General features: G+C 42.4%; 1 protein-coding gene across 2 annotated transcripts in view; it reads left to right on the top strand.

Annotated features, from left to right (window-relative positions):
* Nucleotides 1-1,172: 1,172 nt before the first annotated feature.
* Nucleotides 1,173-23,036, top strand: part of TYMP (thymidine phosphorylase) — a 37,800-nt gene continuing 15,936 nt past the window's right edge. The window contains exons 1-5 of one of the 2 annotated variants that reach the window (XM_069765482.1): nt 1,173-1,461; nt 9,027-9,057; nt 10,589-10,714; nt 17,747-17,949; nt 20,443-20,541. In XM_069765482.1, coding sequence (XP_069621583.1) covers nt 9,027-9,057; nt 10,589-10,714; nt 17,747-17,949; nt 20,443-20,541 — 459 coding nt within the window. In that variant the 5' untranslated portion in view covers nt 1,173-1,461. The remainder of the gene's footprint in view (nt 1,462-9,026; nt 9,058-10,588; nt 10,715-17,746; nt 17,950-20,442; nt 20,542-23,036) is intronic. The other variant, XM_069765483.1, reaches the window with a different exon arrangement.

Genomic DNA, 23,036 nt, shown 5'->3' with positions numbered 1-23,036 from the left:
TCAATAGCCTCCATGGGAGAGTAGAAGCTGCAGTTGTCTGATCGGCTCTGCTACATACAATGATCAGATTGCCTGCATGTAGCAGAAATGCTCACTTGCTATGAGCGGTGACCACCGGGCAGTGATCATAGCAATCCGGCAGTGACAACTACAGAGGTCTGCTGGAGACATGCCAACCCATCGGTGACCCGCGATCACGTGATGGTCGGGATTTCCAGAACGTTTCCCATAAGTGTGAGTTAAATGCTGCTGTCAGAGATTGCCAGCGGCATTTAACCGGTTAACAGATGCAGGTGGCCACAAGTCTCTTTTTGATGTAGTATATCAATTCTCATTGAGCCTCCCATGCACCAATCAGACCCCTCCCCAACCTGTAATCCTAATCTTAGCTGACACCAGTACCGTAGATGATAGCTGGAAGTGATGACCCTGTTCACTTGCTCTGTTTCTATACAATCGCCAGCGGAACTTGCTTGACTCAGCCTTCTGACGGATCTTCTCGGCTTGACCATCTCTTATTCCCAGGGCAGAGAGTACTAGGCCTCGGCTCTTGACTAGTGACGTCGGGCCTTGGAGGCTTGACAAGCACAGGGCACAGATTCTGACGAAGGCAGTGTTTGGAGGTCTCCTGCAGGTGGCACAGACTTCCCGCTGAGGCTTGTCAGGCTGGTGTCTTCGGTGTCTCTGGAGCACGTCTGCTCCGCTCTCTTCTCTGGTGCCAAATCTCCTCTCATTTATATCAGGGAAATCCTTCCTATGGGTCACCAGATCCAGTCCAGCACACGCGGCCGCACCACCTGCAAATCTTCCAGCACAATTTGGTTCCGCTTGATTTCGGTTGGACAGCAGATGGCAGTCTCCCCTCATCAATGGCACATCCTGCAAGAATTCTCCAGAGATATCATGGCTTCTAATTACACTTGAGCACCACAAAAGGTCTAAAATTAATGAAATCTTCCAAAAGGAAGCCTTGATACAGCTATCTCGCCTAAAAAAAAATCCAAAACTTGAGACCTAAACAGGCTTGGTCATTAGTGGGTTAATACATAACAAAACAGTAAAAATGAGTACTATGGAAACTTACATCCACCCATCATCCTCCAGCTCCTGATTGGACCATAACCTCTGTGTCATCAGCTTAGATAAAATCACACTATGAAGAAAACAGAGAAAATAAAATCAGACAGAAGAATTTCTTAGGGAGAACCAGCGGTTTTAAATTCTACAGAAACCGCACAATAAACTATTTCGCAAGAAAGTTAAAACCTGGCAGAAGAAAGTGGGTTGGACAAAACAGCACAATACAAGAGCTGCAACTGCAAACTGCAAAGAACAGTGAGCTAGAGAGAGGAAACTAGGAGTAAACCACAGACAAGAGCTTGATCAGAATCTTGCCAACACAGGGAGGCACATGCTGGCAACACAAGGGGTGTTTACAGATTGTCTACCTGGGCATCTGAGGTGAGTTTATTTGTGATTCAGTGTAAACTCTATATACCGTAATGTCTTATGTGTCAAATCAAACGAAGCAAACATCTGCACTGTCAGGGGCAGGAAATAGTGCCAGGCTGCCAGCCTCTTCTCTGCTTACCGCCCTTTACTGTGCTATGAACTTATTTAACATTTAGCTTATGTTGTCAGAAAGGCAATGAGAATTGTTAATTTTCATTTCACATACTGGTTCTTACACTGTTCCCTTTATTATATAGCTGGCAGCAGAGGAGCTGGGGTTCTATATCCTCTAGAATCAAATAAATGTCACCGTACAGTATCCAGATAATTGGCCATACAACAGGCAGATACATAGTGCCATGTTGTATATAGATAAATAGGGTCTGATTTATTATTACATTTGCCTGTTGTTGTTTTTTACCTTTTTGGTGTTTTAAGACTTTTTTTTGCATGAAATTCAATTTGCACCTTTTTTGATGTCTATTTTTATATGCTTTCACCTGTTTTCTGGGGGAGGGGGTGCCACTATGGGTGGAGTTTAGGGTTTCCAGATGTTCTTTCATCATTTGCAACTTTCCAAACAGTGGCAAAATTTGTCGTAAATGTACGCCTTGAAGTGATTTTATGTACGTCAGGAACTCCTGAGCCATTTTTTTCCTGATATTTTGCAAAACATAACACTTTTTGCTCTAAACAGTTGCCAAAAGACAGTAAAAATTAAAATTCTTGGCTTTGCGCAAAATTCATAAATAAGAACCAAACAACTCAAAATGTACAAAAATGCATACAAATAATAGTAATGAATATAGCCACCCTTGTTTTCAATAACAGTCATAGGTCTTCCATACATGAAGTCTGTCAGTTTCTTAATCTGTTGGGCAGCACAAATCATAGCCTCCAAGAGAGGTGTGTTGTTTTTCTTCACCTTAAATCTTCCACGTAAAGGGAACCTATCACCGTATGAGATACGGTTACAATCTTTCAGGGCTGATATACAGCATTATAATATGCTGTATGTATGTCCCCAATCTGACCTGTAAGAGTAGAAAAACTTTTATTGTACTCACCTGCGGGGCGGTTCAGTCCTAGGAGTATCGATGTTCTTGGTCTGGCACCTCCCATCTTCTTTAGAAGTCATCCACCTTCTTGATTTGTTTGCATCATCCACACATTCTCCACAGCATTGCATTTCTGTGCAGACTTTGCTGCCCTGTTGAGGGCAGAGCAAAGTACTGAAGTGCGCATACACCGGGAAAGGTCAAAGAGCCCCGGCGCATGCGCACTGCAGTACTTTGGTCTGCCATCAACAGGGCAGAGAAGTATGCCTGTGCAGTAGCACAATGCCGAGGAGACTGTGTGGATGACGCAGGGACGTGTCATCCACTCAAAGCAAGAAGGAGGATGCTTCCGCCTGCAAACATTGTTCCAGTCTCTTATGCCTTCCCCCGGACAATGGAGGAGACAGGCTCGACAGTTCCGGACCCAGCACAAGAAAGGTACCCATGGCACGTCCCTCTTCTTACACTCCCCCTCTCCTTTAGCTCGCCATTCCATGGGCGAGAGTTCTTGCAGTAAGTGTTGACATTTTTCTATATCCTGGATAATTCGCTGCCAAATAAATTGATCTTGCTCATATCGGTTAGGTGGTACTCCTGCTGTTGTCCGTTCCATGCGGCCTAAGTCATGTTGGGTGGTGAAGTTAGGTTGAGTAGTGAAATCAAGTTGAGTAGTGGGGTCAGGTTGCGCGAGCGAGGACGGGCATGTGCCTAGGTTCAATAGAGCAGCCAATTTTGGAAGCCTCAAGGACTTTAAATTAAAAAAACAAAACAAAACCCTGCTCAGGTGCTGCCCCCCCGCATCGTCCCCGCCCTAGGCACGTATCCTCAAGTGCTAGTGGCAAATGCGGCCCTGCATGTGCTCATGCTTACAGGAAGAGCGTTACTTATCCCGCCCATCGGTGACCCCGTGACATGATTGCCGGTCACCGATGGGTCGACGTGACAACCATAGGTTTGCAGCAGACCTCTGTAGTTGTCATTGCCAGATTGCTATGAGCACCCCTCCGAGGTTGGCGATCATAGCAAGTGAGCATTTCTGCTACATACAGGTGATCTGATCATCGCCTGTGTGTAGCCGAGGTGATCGAAGTACTGCAGCTTCTAGTCTCCCATAGAGACTATTGAAGCATGATGAAAAAAGATAAAAAAAGGAAAAAAAAAAAATACATAAAAGTTCAAATCGCCCCCTTTTCACCCCATTCAAAATAAAACAATAAAAAACATCAAATATATCGTACATGTTTGGCATTGCAATGTTCAGAATCGCCCGATCTATCAATATAAAAAAAGAATTAACCCAATTGCTAAATGGCGTAATGAGAAAAAAATTCAAAACACTAGAATTACGTTTTTTTGGTTGCCGCTACCTTGCAATAAAATGCAATAACCGGTGATCAAAAGATTGTATCTACATCAAAATGGTATCAATAAAAATGTCAGCTTGGCACGCAAAAAATAAGTCTTCACCCAACCTGAGATCACGAAAAATGGAGATGCTACAGGTCTCAGGAAATAGCGCCATTTTATTTTTTTTTTTACAAATTTGGATTTTTTTTTATCACCACTTAAATAAAAAAGAACCTATACGTGTTTGCTGTGTGTGAACTCATAATGACCTGGAGAATCATAATGGCAGGTCAGTTTTAGCATGTATTGTACATGGTAAAAAAAAAAAACTGTGGAATTGTACTTTTCTACTGCACTTGGAATTATTTTCCCGTTTTCTAGTACACAGTATGTTAAAACCAATGGTGTCATTCAAAAGTACAACTTGTCCCACAAAAAACAAGCTCTCACATGGCCATACTGACAGAAAAATAAAAAGGTTATGGCTCTGGGAAGAGGGGGAGCAGGAAACGAACGCAAAAACAGAAAATGGCTCGGGGGTTAAGGGGTTAAATCATTATTCAGAACTGAACACTTTAGGGTACTTTCACACTAGCGTTTTTTTTAAATCCGTCACAATGCGTCGTTTTGCAGAAATAACGCATCCTGCAAAAGTGCTTGCAGGATGCGTTTCTTCCCCATAGACTTCTATTGACGACGCATTTGCGATGGATTGCCACACTTCGCATCCGTCTTGCGACGGATGCGTCGTGCTTTGGCGGACCGTCGGGAGAAAAAAACGCTACATGTAACGTTTTTTTCTCCTGACGGACTGCTTTTTCCGACCGCGCATGCGCGGCCGGAACTCCGCCCCTTACAATGGGGACACAAAAGAGAATAGTAAAACCAAAAACACTCAGTTTGAAAAAATGTTGCAGTAATCCGCAAGTGCTAGTAAAAGATGTAAAAAACAGGGTATTTGGTTGATACGTTTTTTGCAAAAAATGTATACTAAGCTGCTCTACCAATCTTCACGGTATACCCTTATCAGAGCAGTCCTAACTAATGTATGCAATCCCTATCTGATGTATTTAAAAACCTGATCATCTGTATATAACCTGTGTGAACAGGGTTCAGAGAGGAAAAATCCATGTGTGCATACAGGGTAGAACAGCTTTTGTGCAGATAGCCCAAGAGGAGTGGTGGAACTCCCCAGTCTTGTAGACACAAGAGAACAATTATGGAAACAGGAACACATGGGCTACTTGCACAGTGAACAAGTCTGTATGATCATGTTCACACACCACCAAGAAACCTGAAGACACAAAAGAGAATAGTAAAACCAAAAACACTCAGTTTGAAAAAATGTTGCAGTAATCCGCAAGTGCTAGTAAAAGATGTAAAAAACAGGGTATTTGGTTGATACGTTTTTTGCAAAAAATGTATACTAAGCTGCTCTACCAATCTTCACGGTATACCCTTATCAGAGCAGTCCTAACTAATGTATGCAATCCCTATCTGATGTATTTAAAAACCTGATCATCTGTATATAACCTGTGTGAACAGGGTTCAGAGAGGAAAAATCCATGTGTGCATACAGGGTAGAACAGCTTTTGTGCAGATAGCCCAAGAGGAGTGGTGGAACTCCCCAGTCTTGTAGACACAAGAGAACAATTATGGAAACAGGAACACATGGGCTACTTGCACAGTGAACAAGTCTGTATGATCATGTTCACACACCACCAAGAAACCTGAAGACACAAAAGAGAATAGTAAAACCAAAAACACTCAGTTTGAAAAAATGTTGCAGTAATCCGCAAGTGCTAGTAAAAGATGTAAAAAACAGGGTATTTGGTTGATACGTTTTTTGCAAAAAATGTATACTAAGCTGCTCTACCAATCTTCACGGTATACCCTTATCAGAGCAGTCCTAACTAATGTATGCAATCCCTATCTGATGTATTTAAAAACCTGATCATCTGTATATAACCTGTGTGAACAGGGTTCAGAGAGGAAAAATCCATGTGTGCATACAGGGTAGAACAGCTTTTGTGCAGATAGCCCAAGAGGAGTGGTGGAACTCCCCAGTCTTGTAGACACAAGAGAACAATTATGGAAACAGGAACACATGGGCTACTTGCACAGTGAACAAGTCTGTATGATCATGTTCACACACCACCAAGAAACCTGAAGACACAAAAGAGAATAGTAAAACCAAAAACACTCAGTTTGAAAAAATGTTGCAGTAATCCGCAAGTGCTAGTAAAAGATGTAAAAAACAGGGTATTTGGTTGATACGTTTTTTGCAAAAAATGTATACTAAGCTGCTCTACCAATCTTCACGGTATACCCTTATCAGAGCAGTCCTAACTAATGTATGCAATCCCTATCTGATGTATTTAAAAACCTGATCATCTGTATATAACCTGTGTGAACAGGGTTCAGAGAGGAAAAATCCATGTGTGCATACAGGGTAGAACAGCTTTTGTGCAGATAGCCCAAGAGGAGTGGTGGAACTCCCCAGTCTTGTAGACACAAGAGAACAATTATGGAAACAGGAACACATGGGCTACTTGCACAGTGAACAAGTCTGTATGATCATGTTCACACACCACCAAGAAACCTGAAGACACAAAAGAGAATAGTAAAACCAAAAACACTCAGTTTGAAAAAATGTTGCAGTAATCCGCAAGTGCTAGTAAAAGATGTAAAAAACAGGGTATTTGGTTGATACGTTTTTTGCAAAAAATGTATACTAAGCTGCTCTACCAATCTTCACGGTATACCCTTATCAGAGCAGTCCTAACTAATGTATGCAATCCCTATCTGATGTATTTAAAAACCTGATCATCTGTATATAACCTGTGTGAACAGGGTTCAGAGAGGAAAAATCCATGTGTGCATACAGGGTAGAACAGCTTTTGTGCAGATAGCCCAAGAGGAGTGGTGGAACTCCCCAGTCTTGTAGACACAAGAGAACAATTATGGAAACAGGAACACATGGGCTACTTGCACAGTGAACAAGTCTGTATGATCATGTTCACACACCACCAAGAAACCTGAAGACACAAAAGAGAATAGTAAAACCAAAAACACTCAGTTTGAAAAAATGTTGCAGTAATCCGCAAGTGCTAGTAAAAGATGTAAAAAACAGGGTATTTGGTTGATACGTTTTTTGCAAAAAATGTATACTAAGCTGCTCTACCAATCTTCACGGTATACCCTTATCAGAGCAGTCCTAACTAATGTATGCAATCCCTATCTGATGTATTTAAAAACCTGATCATCTGTATATAACCTGTGTGAACAGGGTTCAGAGAGGAAAAATCCATGTGTGCATACAGGGTAGAACAGCTTTTGTGCAGATAGCCCAAGAGGAGTGGTGGAACTCCCCAGTCTTGTAGACACAAGAGAACAATTATGGAAACAGGAACACATGGGCTACTTGCACAGTGAACAAGTCTGTATGATCATGTTCACACACCACCAAGAAACCTGAAGACACAAAAGAGAATAGTAAAACCAAAAACACTCAGTTTGAAAAAATGTTGCAGTAATCCGCAAGTGCTAGTAAAAGATGTAAAAAACAGGGTATTTGGTTGATACGTTTTTTGCAAAAAATGTATACTAAGCTGCTCTACCAATCTTCACGGTATACCCTTATCAGAGCAGTCCTAACTAATGTATGCAATCCCTATCTGATGTATTTAAAAACCTGATCATCTGTATATAACCTGTGTGAACAGGGTTCAGAGAGGAAAAATCCATGTGTGCATACAGGGTAGAACAGCTTTTCTACCCTGTATGCACACATGGATTTTTCCTCTCTGAACCCTGTTCACACAGGTTATATACAGATGATCAGGTTTTTAAATACATCAGATAGGGATTGCATACATTAGTTAGGACTGCTCTGATAAGGGTATACCGTGAAGATTGGTAGAGCAGCTTAGTATACATTTTTTGCAAAAAACGTATCAACCAAATACCCTGTTTTTTACATCTTTTACTAGCACTTACGGATTACTGCAACATTTTTTCAAACTGAGTGTTTTTGGTTTTACTATTCTCTTTTGTGTCTTCAGGTTTCTTGGTGGTGTGTGAACATGATCATACAGACTTGTTCACTGTGCAAGTAGCCCATGTGTTCCTGTTTCCATAATTGTTCTCTTGTGTCTACAAGACTGGGGAGTTCCACCACTCCTCTTGGGCTATCTGCACAAAAGCTGTTCTACCCTGTATGCACACATGGATTTTTCCTCTCTGAACCCTGTTCACACAGGTTATATACAGATGATCAGGTTTTTAAATACATCAGATAGGGATTGCATACATTAGTTAGGACTGCTCTGATAAGGGTATACCGTGAAGATTGGTAGAGCAGCTTAGTATACATTTTTTGCAAAAAACGTATCAACCAAATACCCTGTTTTTTACATCTTTTACTAGCACTTGCGGATTACTGCAACATTTTTTCAAACTGAGTGTTTTTGGTTTTACTATTCTCTTTTGTGTCTTCAGGTTTCTTGGTGGTGTGTGAACATGATCATACAGACTTGTTCACTGTGCAAGTAGCCCATGTGTTCCTGTTCCCTTACAATGGGGCAGCGGATGCGCCGGAAAAATGCTTCCGCTGCACCCATTGTGCAATGCAGCAAACGCTAGCGTCGGAATCTCTCCCCGACGCATTGCGACGGGGAGATTCCAACGCTAGTGTGAAAGAAGCCTTATTGGAATGTGCGTATAGGACCTTATAAATCTAGAGCAGCTTTCCATAGTAATGATTAACCCATTGTAATACAGCCAGCTGCACTGTCTTGTCAAAGTAGAAAAAGCACCTGCTTACGATATGTTTCACTAGAACTGTGTAAAATCCCGGCTCCCATGTTACACAGCGCTCCAAAAAATGTTCTATTTCTACAAATATTATAATTGAATATTTGCACTGTAAAACTGGGTTCCACCAAGCCTTTGTAATATCATCCGTTTTTTCTCCAGAAAAAAATACACACTATTTTTTTCATTCATATTGTCACCCATATGTCAGTTTTTAAAAGTGTATAAAGTTTATAATCATTCATCAGAACCGCTTCCCATGTATTGCGCTGTGTGCTGTCCATGTACGATCCGCTTGGCACAAGGACGGCATCCGGACTGGAAAGGTAACTTATGTTTTCTCTTGTTTTTCAGATGTCGTCCATATCAGTTCCTAGAGGCGAAGGTACGCTAGAAGAGCCAAGGGGAAGGCTCTATATTATTTATGGGTTAAAATTGGAACCTGGACCTCACCTGATCCCCTATTGCAGTCAACACAATCCAGCCAAGAGAAAATAAATAATATATAACTTTTAATTATTAATATTAAAATACTACCTAAACAAAAAGAGTGACCAAGTGCATATTAAAATCTCACGTATCCAAAAGAGTCCCTACAAGTTATTGCTTATGACCAATTCCAATTCTGATTTGATTAGATGCCAAATCATATGTTTATAGACCGTGAATTTTTAACAACGATCCTGACATCATACATGATGTTTGATCCACACAAATTGAACACAGTCTTTACGTGGACTCACTTGCTTGGCTGCATATGTTATTTTCTGCACAAATATCAGAAAAAATGGAGAGATCTCACCCATCAGCAGCACAGGTACCGACCGTCACCTCTCCGTTTCCAGACAGCCAGGCTCCATAAAGGGAGTGGATTAACTCTTGACCTATCAAGCCCTGTAAAGGCTAATATGGCCCTAACCCCGCAAACTCCCGCCCTTACTAGGGCAGTCCACAGCTGACCCTTACACACATTAGCCCTATTTGTCCCTGTGCGTCCCGACGCGTTTCATCTATACTGCGACTCTTCAGGGGACCTCTACACTCCAATAGGGTACATCGCTAATTCCAAAAGGACTAGGGTTCTGTCCTGGTAATACTTGGCCTTTCAATGGTCATATCACCACGCCCCCCGTTAATTACCTTTATATGCTTGCTCCCAAATGGCTAGATCAGCGTTATGACGGAGGTCTCTAATCATGATGACCCACCCATTCACATTCCGCCGCTTGCACACGCCTTCTATCCCACTGCACGTGTCTCACAAGATGGCCGCTGAACTTCCGGTTCACCACCCGGAAGTTCACAGCATGTCGCACTCACCATGGTAACCGCTCATAACATTGCGGCGTGTATACCAAAGATGGCCATTACACTTCCGGTTCGGGACCCGGAAGTCCCCTTTGGAACGCATCCTGCGCTCCATGGAGACTTTTCAATCCGGCCACTATCAATGACAGCTTGCCTACTGCAGTCAAATAAAGACGTTTCCATGCCTGTGCGTGGTCTCCATTAAAGTCTATAAGCATTATGACGATCAATAAGCCCCCTTATTCTTAAAGGAAATCCTCCACGAGGTTTTTGCTACCCCATCTGAGAGCAGCATAGTGTAGGGATACAGACACTGATTCCAACAACTTGTCACATACTGGGTTTCTTGCTGCAAATTTTATAAAATCCCTGTTTTATCTGCAACAGTTCCACCAGTTCTCTGAATGCTGAGCTCTGTATAACCCCGCCCACACCACCGATTGGCTGCTTTCTGTGTTCACTGTGCATAGGCAGAAAGCTGCCAATCAGTAACATTTCTGGACAATAATAAGGGAAGAAAAATTATATACAATGTATATTATAAAAAAAATAGCTTATAAAACTTCTTTGATATCTTTGTGATTTATTTTACCTTTTTTGTTTTCAAGATGATTTCCAGTTTCGCATTTCTGATGTAATTGCGAAGAAACGTGATGGTTTGACATTGTCCCCACAAGAGATCAAACATGTAATAAAAGTAACAATGAGCGGCCAAGCACAAGAATGTCAGCTAGGTAACCAGAACAATGCTTCACTTGTATAGAAACATAGCGTATAGCATAATATACTATTATCCACAAAATATTTGAAACCTACAAAATGCCCTCTTCGTTTCAGATGCACCCACACAATACAGATGATGTAGTTCTATGCATATCATACATACGGTATCTGTGAGTTTGCGGAATGTTTTATTTTTGCTCTGCACAGGGGCATAACTAAAACTTAAAGGGAACCTGTCATGTTAAAAAACGCTATTAGACTGCATATATGAGGTAAATCTGCTATTTAATATCGTTCCGGTGCCACACTGAGCCAGCTGTCAGTCAGTGTCCTGGCGCTGTTACTGCTGCCACTCACTGCCCGCTGACCACCCCTATTACTGAAAGCCAGAGGCTGCAGGGAGGAATAAAATTAATAATCTAAGAACAGTATGTAAAACAGTTCATTTAAGACAGACATCAGAAGGTGGTACTTATCAGATCAGTAGTTTGTAAGCTCTACACGTTTCACCACACATGGTTCCTCAGGAGGTAGGATGAATTGATCCTGCACTGATGCTGCATTGATGGTAGCATGAATTCATCCTATCTCCTGACGAGCCATGTGTGGTGAAACGCATAGAGGTTACAAGCTACTGATCTGATAAGTTCCCCCTTATGCTGTCTGCCTTACATGAACTGCCTCACATATTGTTCTTAGATTATAAATCCTTGACTTTGAGGGATTTTTCTCCTCAGTGTGGAACTAAAGTTGCCTGCCTGCATTCTTGCTTGTATCCTAGGGACTCCCAGGGTCAGCCATTGTTGAGCGGGGGCACCATATCGGCTGTCAAGTAGGGTGCCAACCTCCACTGATAGACAGGCCGAATCAGATAGGAGGCAGCAAAGGGAGGGGAGGTATATAAATACGGTAATATCACATATCAACAATATTTACTTTATGATAAAAAACAACATCTGAATGATGCTCAATGGTTCACTTAGGCTGGTTTCACATTTGCGTTTTTTGCCGCTGCGTTTTAACGCATATAAACGCACGCATTTTTTTTTAACTATATTTAACATTAAAAACGCATACTTTTTTTTGTACGCGTTTGGCCGCGTTTGACGATGCATGCGTCGTTTCGATGCTTGCATTTTGGTGCGGAAATGCAACATGTTGTAATTTCTAGAGGCGTTTTCTTGCCGCAAAAAAACGCATGCGTTCGATTGCGTCAAAAAAACGTATTGCTGTCTATGTAAACGCATGCGTTTTTAAGCACATGCGTTTGGTTGCGTTTTTGAATGCATGCGTTTCAATAGAGAAAAACAAGTCTAGACACTGATAAGCCACCCCCCACCATCAAGGTGATAAAGGGATCCAAACCCTAGCCCTAACCCTACCCCTAACCCTAGCCCTAACCCTACCCCTAACCCTAGCCCTAACCCTACCCCAAACCCTAGCCCTAACCCTACCCCTAACCCTAGCCCTAACCCTACCCCTAACCCTAACCCTACCCCAAACCCTAGCCCTAACCCTACCCCTAACCCTAGCCCTAACCCTACCCCTAACAGTAACCCTAACCCTAGCCATAACCCTAACCCTACCCCTATCCCTAACCCTAGCCCTAACCCTACCCCTACCCTAACCCTACCCCTACCCTAACCCTACCCCTAACCCTAACCATAATGGGAAAATGGAAATAAATACAATTTTTTAATTTTATAATTTTTCCATAACTAAGGAGTTGATGAAGGGGGTTTGATTTCTATTTATAGTGGGTTTTCTAGTTGATTTTTATGATTGGCAGCTGTCACACACTAAAAAAGACGCTTTTTATTCCCCAAAAATTTTTTTGCGTTACCACATTTTGAGAGCTACAATTTTTCCATATTTTGGTCCACAGAGTCATGTCACACGCCCTCTGTAGTCCCATTGTCGTTGTCTGGATCTTGATTTTTCTCTTGTGAAATTTCTCATCATGCGTACCAAAAACGCAAACGCAGGAAAAAATGCATGTAAATGCGTACAAACGCGGCGTTTTTTTTAACCGCATGTGACAACGCATGTGTCTAAAAAACGCAGCGTTTGTACATGTTTACATGCTTTTTTTCACCACCTGCGGATGCGTTTGAGACGCTGAGTTTTTAAACGCAAATGTGAAACTAGCCTTACCCATTTGTTTTTTGACACTGGCCTACCCACATCCTGAGCTTCAGCTGCTCACTGGTCTTGACTTCTTCCCCTCCATCCCCATTATTGCATGATTGGGGGACTGATTTCAGGGAGGGATAATCAGGGCAGTGAGGGTCAGCTGCCGATGAGTGGGGGTGCCATTTTCATATTGATATACAGTGGGGCAAAAAAGTATTTAGTCAGTCAGCAATAGTGCAAGTTCCACCACTTAAAAAGATGAGAGGCGTCTGTAATTTACATCATAGGTAGACCTCAACTATGGGAGACAAACTGAGAAAAAAAAATCCAGAAAATCACATTGCCTGTTTTTTTTTACATTTTATTTGCATATTATGGTGGAAAATAAGTATTTGGTCAGAAACAAAATTTCATCTCAATACTTTGTAATATATCCTTTGTTGGCAATGACAGAGGTCAAACGTTTTCTGTAAGTCTTCACAAGGTTGCCACACACTGTTGTTGGTATGTTGGCCCATTCCTCCATGCAGATCTCCTCTAGAGCAGTGATGTTTTTGGCTTTTCGCTTGGCAACACGGACTTTCAACTCCCTCCAAAGGTTTTCTATAGGGTTGAGATCTGGAGACTGGCTAGGCCACTCCAGGACCTTGAAATGCTTCTTACGAAGCCACTCCTTCGTTGCCCTGGCGGTGTGCTTTGGATCATTGTCATGTTGAAAGACCCAGCCACGTTTCATCTTCAATGCCCTTGCTGATGGAAGGAGGTTTGCACTCAAAATCTCACGATACATGGCCCCATTCATTCTTTCATGTACCCGGATCAGTCGTCCTGGCCCCTTTGCAGAGAAACAGCCCCAAAGCATTATGTTTCCACCACCATGCTTTACAGTAGGTATGGTGTTTGATGGATGCAACTCAGTATTTTTTTTCCTCCAAACACGACAAGTTGTGTTTCTACCAAACAGTTCCAGTTTGGTTTCATCAGACCATAGGACATTCTCCCAAAACTCCTCTGGATCATCCAAATGCTCTCTAGCAAACTTCAGACGGGCCCGGACATGTACTGGCTTAAGCAGTGGGACACGTCTGGCACTGCAGGATCTGAGTCCATGGTGGCGTAGTGTGTTACTTATGGTAGGCCTTGTTACATTGGTCCCATCTCTCTGCAGTTCATTCACTAGGTCCCCCCGCGTGGTTCTGGGATTTTTGCTCACCGTTCTTATGATCATTCTGACCCCACGGGGTGGGATTTTGCGTGGAGCCCCAGACCGAGGGAGAATATCAGTGGTCTTGTATGTCTTCCATTTTCTAATTATTGCTCCCACTGTTGATTTCTTCACTCCAAGCTGGTTGGCTATTGCAGATTCAGTCTTCCCAGCCTGGTGCAGGGCTACAATTTTGTTTCTGGTGTCCTTTGACAGCTCTTTGGTCTTCACCATAGTGGAGTTTGGAGTCAGACTGTTTGAGAGTGTGCACAGGTGTCTTTTTATACTGATAACAAGTTTAAACAGGTGCCATTACTACAGGTAATGAGTGGAGGAAAGAGGAGAGTCTTAAAGAAGAAGTTACAGGTCTGTGAGAGCCAGAAATCTTGATTGTTTGTTTCTGACCAAATACTTATTTTCCACCATAATATGCAAATAAAATGTTAAAAAAACAGACAATGTGATTTTCTGGATTTTTTTTTCTCAGTTTGTCTCCCATAGTTGAGGTCTACCTATGATGTAAATTACAGACGCCTCTCATCTTTTTAAGTGGTGGAACTTGCACTATTGCTGACTGACTAAATACTTTTTTGCCCCACTGTAACTAGGGTGCCAACCTCCGCTATAAGGCAGGGGTCAAGTTTCAGGGTCCATAATGTAGGGCGAACCTAGTGTGCACTTTTTATGTATGGGATTTGTGTTGTTTTAATTATTTACATTAAAAGTTATATTATATATTTACTTCTGGGGCTTCCTATGTTAGTCTCAGTGAGGTGCTTCATCGAGAGGATGTTGTCGGATTCATCTCCAGCACATCCTCTCCCTGTTCTCATTAGCTGCAGACTGCCCTTAAGATGTCCACACTTCCTCTTCCTGTGTTTCACATCAGTTCCACCTCTGACATTTTACAAGCATCTCACGGTCTTTCAGCAATTCTTAGACAACAGTGACATCTTGTGACTGAATAACCGCATTACTGTAGAGAAGCAAATATATTTACAACAGGTACAGTGTTATACTGGTGTGGACACAGGTATGCACAGTTATACCACTCTGGTGAGTCGACACACATCTCACATAAGTACACAGTGCTACAGTGGGTATGGAAAGGATTCAGAACCTTTTCAATTTTCACTCTTTGTTTCATTGCAGCCATTTGGTAAATTCAAAAAAGTTCATTTTTTCACATTAATGTACACTCTGCACTCCATCTTGACTGAAAAAACCCGAAATGTAGACGTTTTTGCAAATTTAATAAAAAGATAAAACTGAAATATCACATGGTCATAAGTATTTAGACCCTTTGCTCAGACACTCATATTTAAATCACATGCTGTCCATTTCCTTGTGATCCTCTTTAAGAACGTTCTGCTCCTTCATTGCTGTGTTTAATTAAACTGATAGGACTTGATTTGGAAAGGCACACACCTGTCTATATAAGATCTCACAGTACATGTCAGACCAAATGAGAATCATGAGGTCAAAGGAACTGGCCAAGGAGCTCAGAGACAGAATTGTGGCAAGGCACAGATCTTGCCAAGGTTACAACAGAATTTCTGCAGTACTCAAGGTACCTAAGAGCATAATGGCCTCCATAGTCCTTAAATGGAAGACGTTTGGGATCACCAGAAGTCTTCCTAGACCTGGCCGTCCAGCCAAACTGTGCAATCGTGGGAGAAGAGCCTTGGTGAGATAGGTAAAGAAGAACCCCAAGATCACTGTGGCTGAGCTCCAGAGATGTAGTAGGGAGATGAGAGAAAAGTCAACAATCACTGCAGCCCTCCAACAGTCAGGCCTTTATGGCAGAGTGGCCCGACGGAAGCCTCTCCTCAGTGCAAGACATATGAAAGTCCGCATAGAGTTTGCTATAAAACAAATGAAGGACTCCGAGACTATGATAAATATGATTCTATGGTCAGGTAAGCTGAAGATAGATCTTTTTGGTGATAATTTCTAAGAGGTATGTGTGGAGAAAACCAGGCACTGCTCATCAACTGCCCAATACAATCCCAACAGTGAAACATGGTGGTGGCAGCATCATGCTATGGGGGTGTTTTTCAGCTGCAGGGACAGGATGACTGGTTGTCTTTGAAGGAAACATGAATGCGGCTAAGTACAGAGATATCCTGGATGAAAACCTCTTCCAGAGTGATCTGGACCTCAGTGTTGGCCAAAGGTTCACCTTCCAACAAGACAATGACCCAAAGCACACAGCTAAAATAACAAAGGAGTGGCTTCAGAACAACTTTGTGACCATTTTTGACTTGCCCAGCTAGAGCCTTGACCTAAACCAAATTGAGCATCGCTGGGGAGACCTAAAAATGGCTGTCTACCAATGTTCACCATCCAACCTGACGGAACTGGAGAGGATCTGCAAGGAAGAATGGCAGAGAATTCCCAAATCCAGGTGTGAAAAGCATGTTGCATCATTCCCAAGAAGACTCATGGCTGTACTAGTGTAAGGAGGAAGATCGAGCTGCGGGTACTTGTATTGTTGAGGCTGCATCCCACGTTGCCCCGGGGAAGGAATAGGTGACCGGACAGGTCACATGACCGAGGAAGAGGGGTGTGTTTAAGCCAGAAGCAGAGGAAAAAGTGCGCAAAACAGAAGTTAGTTTCCCTCCGTCATGGAGAGCGCAGCAGGGTGGGAAGCGCGCTCCGCTCCCCGAGCCCTGGCTCTGCGACGTATGGCAGCCGACATTTCCTGAGTGCTCCAGCGGAACAGTGACTGTGGGAAGTACCGTGCGCCCAGCCAAATGCAGAACCGTGCTCGTGCAGAGAAGCGTGGGCCAGTTACAGGACATTGAGGTGCGGTTCCCTTTGCTGGCTAGCGCGCATCAGCCCACGCTTGGTATAGAAACTTCTGCAGCTTTTCCCGCTTTGATTGTGTGCGCTTATGGACTGGGGGCTCAGCGGGTAAAACCGGAGACCGCCCGCTGCAGCCAGAAAACGGATCGCTAATCTTGGACCTCAATGGAGCCGGTACTACTACTGCCATCAGACTGCGGACTAAGGAACACCAGCACGAGCTACCATAAGTGTCATTTGAAACTCAGACTGTCGCACTCATTCTGCTTATTTCATTTATTTCTTGTTTTCTTCACTGCTCATTAACTCCCTGCGAGGAGATTAACTTTACCTTTACTGTTAGTATAAATATTGTTACACTGTACTGCTCTACAATCACTGCATACTGCATCTCAGCACCTGCTTACACTAGCTCAAAAGGGTGCTTCTACTCAATACTGAGCAAAGGGTCAGAATACTTATTATGACCATGTGATATTTCAGTTTTTCTTTTTTAATAATTTTGCCAAAATTTCTACATTTCTGTTTTTTTAGTCAAGATGGGGTGCAGAGCGTACATTAACGAGGAAAAAATGAACTTTTTTTGAATTTACCAAATGGCTACAATGAAACAAAGAGTAAAAAATTTAAAGGGGTCTGAATACTTTCCGTACCCACAGTATATAATATGATCTTTATAATATATTAAGATGATGAAAACTTTAATTGAGGTGCTTGTTTAATTAATGCCACATAATTAAAGGCCTTAACCAGATATAGTGAATGCAAAATACAACAAACTTGATAAAGAAAAAAGCAAAAGCTCTTTCTTCATTAGTTCTGTGATGCGACGTTAATGTTAACATATAAAAAGTCAAACATGCATACAGTGTAGGACATTGTGCATTTGTATCTCTAGGCTCTTTGCTTATGGCAATCCGACTTCGAGGAATGAGCCCAGAAGAAACCATGACATTGACAAAGGAAATGGTGGCCTCTGGTTGTGTACTGGAATGGCCAGAGGAATGGAGTGGTTTGTTGGTCGACAAGCATTCGACAGGAGGAGTTGGGGACAAAGTAAGCCTACCTCTGGCTCCAGCACTCGCTGCCTGTGGTTGCAAGGTACTAGTCACTAAGTATAAGTATGTCCATAATTTTTCTACCAGAATTAGGCAGCTCTTGTAATAGTTGAAGCATTACCCAAAGCAATAGACATTCAGTACTGCTGCCAAAATCAAACAATTATATTCTACTGATATTACTTTTTTATTTATTATTCACAAAGTATTATTCACAGTATTTCCAGATATTCCTCAAGCTCCAATTATCATGACCCATGCTTTAATCCTTAAACAGGTTCTTTGTTGCCGCATTAGGACGTAAGTGTCGCCAATGAGTAGGAATCTTGTCATATCTTCCGGGACGCATGCACAATTGTCAGGTATCATGTACATGTTCAATTTTAATGAATGGAACAGGTGTACAATACCTGCCAGTGAGGTACGCTTGCTAGCAATTGCTTCCCAATGTGCAAGAGAGCACTGCCATACAAACCCATAACAACCAACGAATAACATACATGTTCATCATCATCGGGAGATAGTTCCTGCAGGATAATGTACATCTATGTCGTTGTTGACTGCATGATCAGAGGCAAGTATTTGACCACCATAGTCATGCATTGAATGCTGAGAACAGAGAAAAACTCCAATCCCAGCCATTTACCTCTTAAAAGGGGTTGTCCTGGACTTTTCCATTGATATCCTATCCTTAAAGGGGTGGTCCAAAACTAGTACTTATTTAATCCTAAATGTATATCTATTTAATGTAATAATAGATTTTCTAATATACTATGGTTAAAAAGTACCTACCTTCCTTTTCTACTCTCTCTAACTGCATTATTTTTTTTTGCCTGCTTCCATTTTGATGACATTTCATTTGAGAATCCCCAGTGTATGGAGAAAAGGGGCTGTGGCCACAGCCTCTGGCCCCACCCTTAAAGGGACTCTGTCACCTGAATTTGGAGGGAACAATCTTCAGCCATAGGGGCGGGGTTTTCGGGTGTTTGATTCACCCTTTCCTTACCCGCTGGCTGCATGCTGGCTGCAATATTGGATTGATGTTAATTCCCTGTCCTCCGTAGTACATGCCTGCACAAGGCAATCCAAATTCAAGTGACAGAGTCCCTTTAAACATAGCATCAACAGTGATGCCTGATTCAGTGACTGGCCTAGTACCAGCTCTACTGAGCATGAATTGGTTGTCAATTCCAACATATACTCAGTACGAGCTCCACTCAGCTGTCACTGTGCGATATCCTTTTCAATGCACAGTGACAGTGAGCTCCCTTGCTGGCTCTGATGAGAAGTGTCATAGGCCAGCAAAAGAGAGCACTGTCAGTGTGCATTAGTAGGAGAGAATGTGGCAATCAGAGACCAGCCAAGCCTCTGAAAGTGACTATAATAACTTATAACGCGTGTTAAAATTTAGCAAAAAGACCCCACATTTTTTAGTGCATTGATAGTTCCACTAAGAAACGGACCTACGATTGTATAAACTAAGCATTGCAGTGTATTGATTAGTCAGAGTACTAGGATGGCTGCCTTAGATGCGTTATGTGGCCCAGATGGTGAGTCATAGGGGACCCCAGTAGTGACTATTAAATAAAGCACCTAATGGGTCAAGCTATTGGGAACAAGTTCATCTTCTGACGTGACAGTAGCATGTTCTAAGATCATTTAGGAGAATATGGAGTGAAATTAGCTCCTGAGCCTTAGTCATAGACTTCCTCCCAACTTGTGACCTCACGTGTTTTTAAGAAGTTAACTAACTAGCTTGAATAAAATATTTAAAAAATCCATATATGACGTAGAATCAAGTTGTGAGGTTGGCAGGCACGACTCTCATCCTGTGTCTTTTGCGCGCACTGTAATCTGATAATAAATCTGGAAAACCTGTAGTTTCATTCTTACTTCACATTCCATCACCTTATTAATAATACATATGTGTAATTTAATATTTTAGATGTGATCAGCACTTAAGAACACACAATTCAATCGCAAACATTTGGAAAGTGGTAGTATGTCATTTATTGCCTTACTTAGACAAGTCACATCTACAGAAAAAATGTCTCCAAGGATGACTTTTTGACACAAAATAAATGGATAATTGCATCACTTTTTACTATTTGTAGTAGAGGAGAACAATATCATGTTGAACGGGCTGCTCTGAGGTAAATGAGAAGCCTTTTGGGTTCCAAAATGGTTCTTTATTGTGCCAACACATTTCAGATCCGCACCGTCACCTTTCTTAAGGTAAAAGAACCATATTTGAACACAAAATGTTCTTCATTTACTACAGTGCAGCCCGTTCAATGTGATATTGTCCTCCTCCGCTATTATTCAGGTGGAGCAAGGTTTTCTCCTTCAGTTACAGGGTTGCAGCAGCAGTTACACGCATTTACAGGTGTTGTGCCTGCACACAACACCGACAAGGGAGCCTATACTCACGCCTTTCACTATCCTTACCAGGTGGTACTGCTCTATGTGGATACACTTTTGCCCCCAAACAGTTTTTTTAATTTTTACTATTTGTAATTTCTAATGTTCATTTAAGGTTCCAATGATCAGTGGGAGAGGACTGGGGCACACTGGAGGGACTTTGGATAAATTGGAATCAGTTCCAGGTTTCAGCTCACAGCAGAACCCTGAACAGGTATGTCAGAATAAATGAAGAGTAGCTATAAAATAGGAGAGAAAAAAAGAACAAAAAATTATAGAAGATAATTCTGAAACACTTCAAAGAAACAGGAAAACATATATTGTAAGAATTGTGTCAAAAACTTGAATTTTTTAAAATAAATAATTTAAGAGGTATTCCTTTCTAAGTATTTGGCATATCCAGTCCATGACATCCATATTATTTAAAGGAAAAACGACCTGTCAGTAAGAGCTTTATCTGAGGAGAAAAATGGAGAGACAAAATAGGTGTACATTCATGGCCAAAAGTATTGAGATTGACAAACATTTTGGTTTTCACTAAGTTTTCTGCTTCAGTACTTTAAGATCTTTTAATCAGATGTTTGAATGGCTACAGGTGTACAAATATAAGCATTTCATAGGGTTTTATACTTTGATTGACAAATACATCAAATTTATGTAAATACTCAACATTTGACGTTTATTTTCAAGACTTCTACAATTCAGCCTTGCAGATGGACTGGGCCAAATTTTGACTGATGGTAACCCATTCTTGCCTAATTAGTGCTTGGAGTTTATCACAATTTCTGTTAATTTGCTTGTCCATCTGCTTTTTGTGGATTAATCACAAGTTCTCAATGGGACTTTTGGTTTATGGGTTTATGGTTTATGGCTTTATTGGTTTATGTGAACTGCATATAATTTCCACCTGGTATGCTGCTGTCCATCTACTCTGCCTTTCCTGCAATGTGTGTTTATGTGAACTGCATATAATTTCCACCTGGTATGCTGCTGTCCATCTACTCTGCCTTTCCTGCAATGTGTGTTTATGTGAACTGCATATAATTTCCACCTGGTATGCTGCTGTCCATCTACTCTGCCTTTCCTGCAATGTGTGTTTATGTGAACTGCATATAATTTCCACCTGGTATGCTGCTGTCCATCTACTCTGCCTTTCCTGCAATGTGTGTTTATGTGAACTGCATATAATTTCCACCTGGTATGCTTTGCTTACCCATTGTTTTCTATCCATTCGTATTTCACTTCCCTTGCTTCTTGCTTGCATACCTGAGTGGCCATCTACCCCACCCCCTCTTTATGACCTGGCTTAACTGTGAACATGTGCTCTAGACACACACGCCCACATCCTCCCTCTCAGCTGTGAGCCCTTAGGTGCCCATAAATTCATAGCCATGAGTCTGACCAGACGTGTCTGACCATCTTAGAGATTGCATTTTTAAATTGCAGTTTTTTAATTGCTATGAATTAGACTAGAATTGGACTGGAATTGACTGGAAGGTAAAGGAATAGAAAACCACTATAATGTTTCGGTTTCTTTTCACATTCACCCCCATACTACTCTATTTCTTCCTATCTCCTGTAGTCCCTCCACCCAGTAAAGAACTAGTCATTTCTCCCTCCATCCTCCCCAGTCATCTCACCTCCTCCACAGAACTATTCCTCCACATACAATCCTTTCTCGCCAGGCACACACGGCCACATCATGACCTATCCAGCTCACACCTTCTAACGCTCTGTCTGCTGCTCCTCATTGCTGGCGACATATCCCCAAATCCTGGCCCTCCTCATCACATCCCCACACTCATTTCTAATCCCCTGCCACGATCCTCTACACGTCCTCGCAACCACAGTAACCTCATACCCATTCATCCTGCCCCCTCTCCCCCAATTTCCCTATCTGGAGCACTATGGAACGCACGCTCTGTCTGCAATAAACTTCCATTTATCCATGACCTCTTTATCAATAACAAACTCTCCTTCCTCGGCATCACTGAAACCTGGCTCACCCCTTCTGACACAGCCTCCCCTGCGGCACTCTCTTACGGTGGCTTCCACCTTTCTCACACACCCCGCCCCAGCAGCAAGCATGGCGGAGGAGTTGGTTTTCTCCTGTCAGATAACTGCTCCTTCACCCCAATCCCACTGCCACCCTCTGTTATCCTCCCTTCCTTTGAGGTGCACTCTGTGCGCATCTACTCCCCCTCCAACCTCCAACTGGCTGTCATCTACCGTCCCCCAGGGCCAGCCACCACCTTCTTCGACCACTTCACCACCTGGCTACTCCACTTCCTCGCCGCTGACATCCCCACTATCATCATGGGCGACTTCAACATCCCCATTGACACTTCCCTCTCAGCTGCCACTAAACTTCTATCTCTCACTTCCTCCTTTGGCCTCACTCAATGGTCTTCTACAGCCACCCACAAAGATGGTCACACACTGGACCTCATTCTCACCCGCCTCTGCTCCCTATCTAACCTCTCAAACTCACCTCTTCCTCTTTCTGACCACAACCTACTTACATTCTCTTCCCTTTCCACTCCTTGTCTACAACCCCCACCCCACAAACTCTCACACCCTCGCAGAAATCTTAAACACCTTGATCTTCACTCACTCTCTGAATCCCTCCTCCCTCTCACAGACATAAGCTCCCTACACAATGCGGATGATGCTGCCACTCTATATAACACCACAATAGCTGCAGCTTTG

Source organism: Ranitomeya imitator, chromosome 4 (assembly GCF_032444005.1).
Source record: "Ranitomeya imitator isolate aRanImi1 chromosome 4, aRanImi1.pri, whole genome shotgun sequence".
Lineage (NCBI taxonomy): Eukaryota > Metazoa > Chordata > Amphibia > Anura > Dendrobatidae > Ranitomeya > Ranitomeya imitator.
The sequence above is the reverse complement of the archived record's forward strand: the minus strand, read 5'-3'. Positions and strand labels throughout refer to the sequence as shown.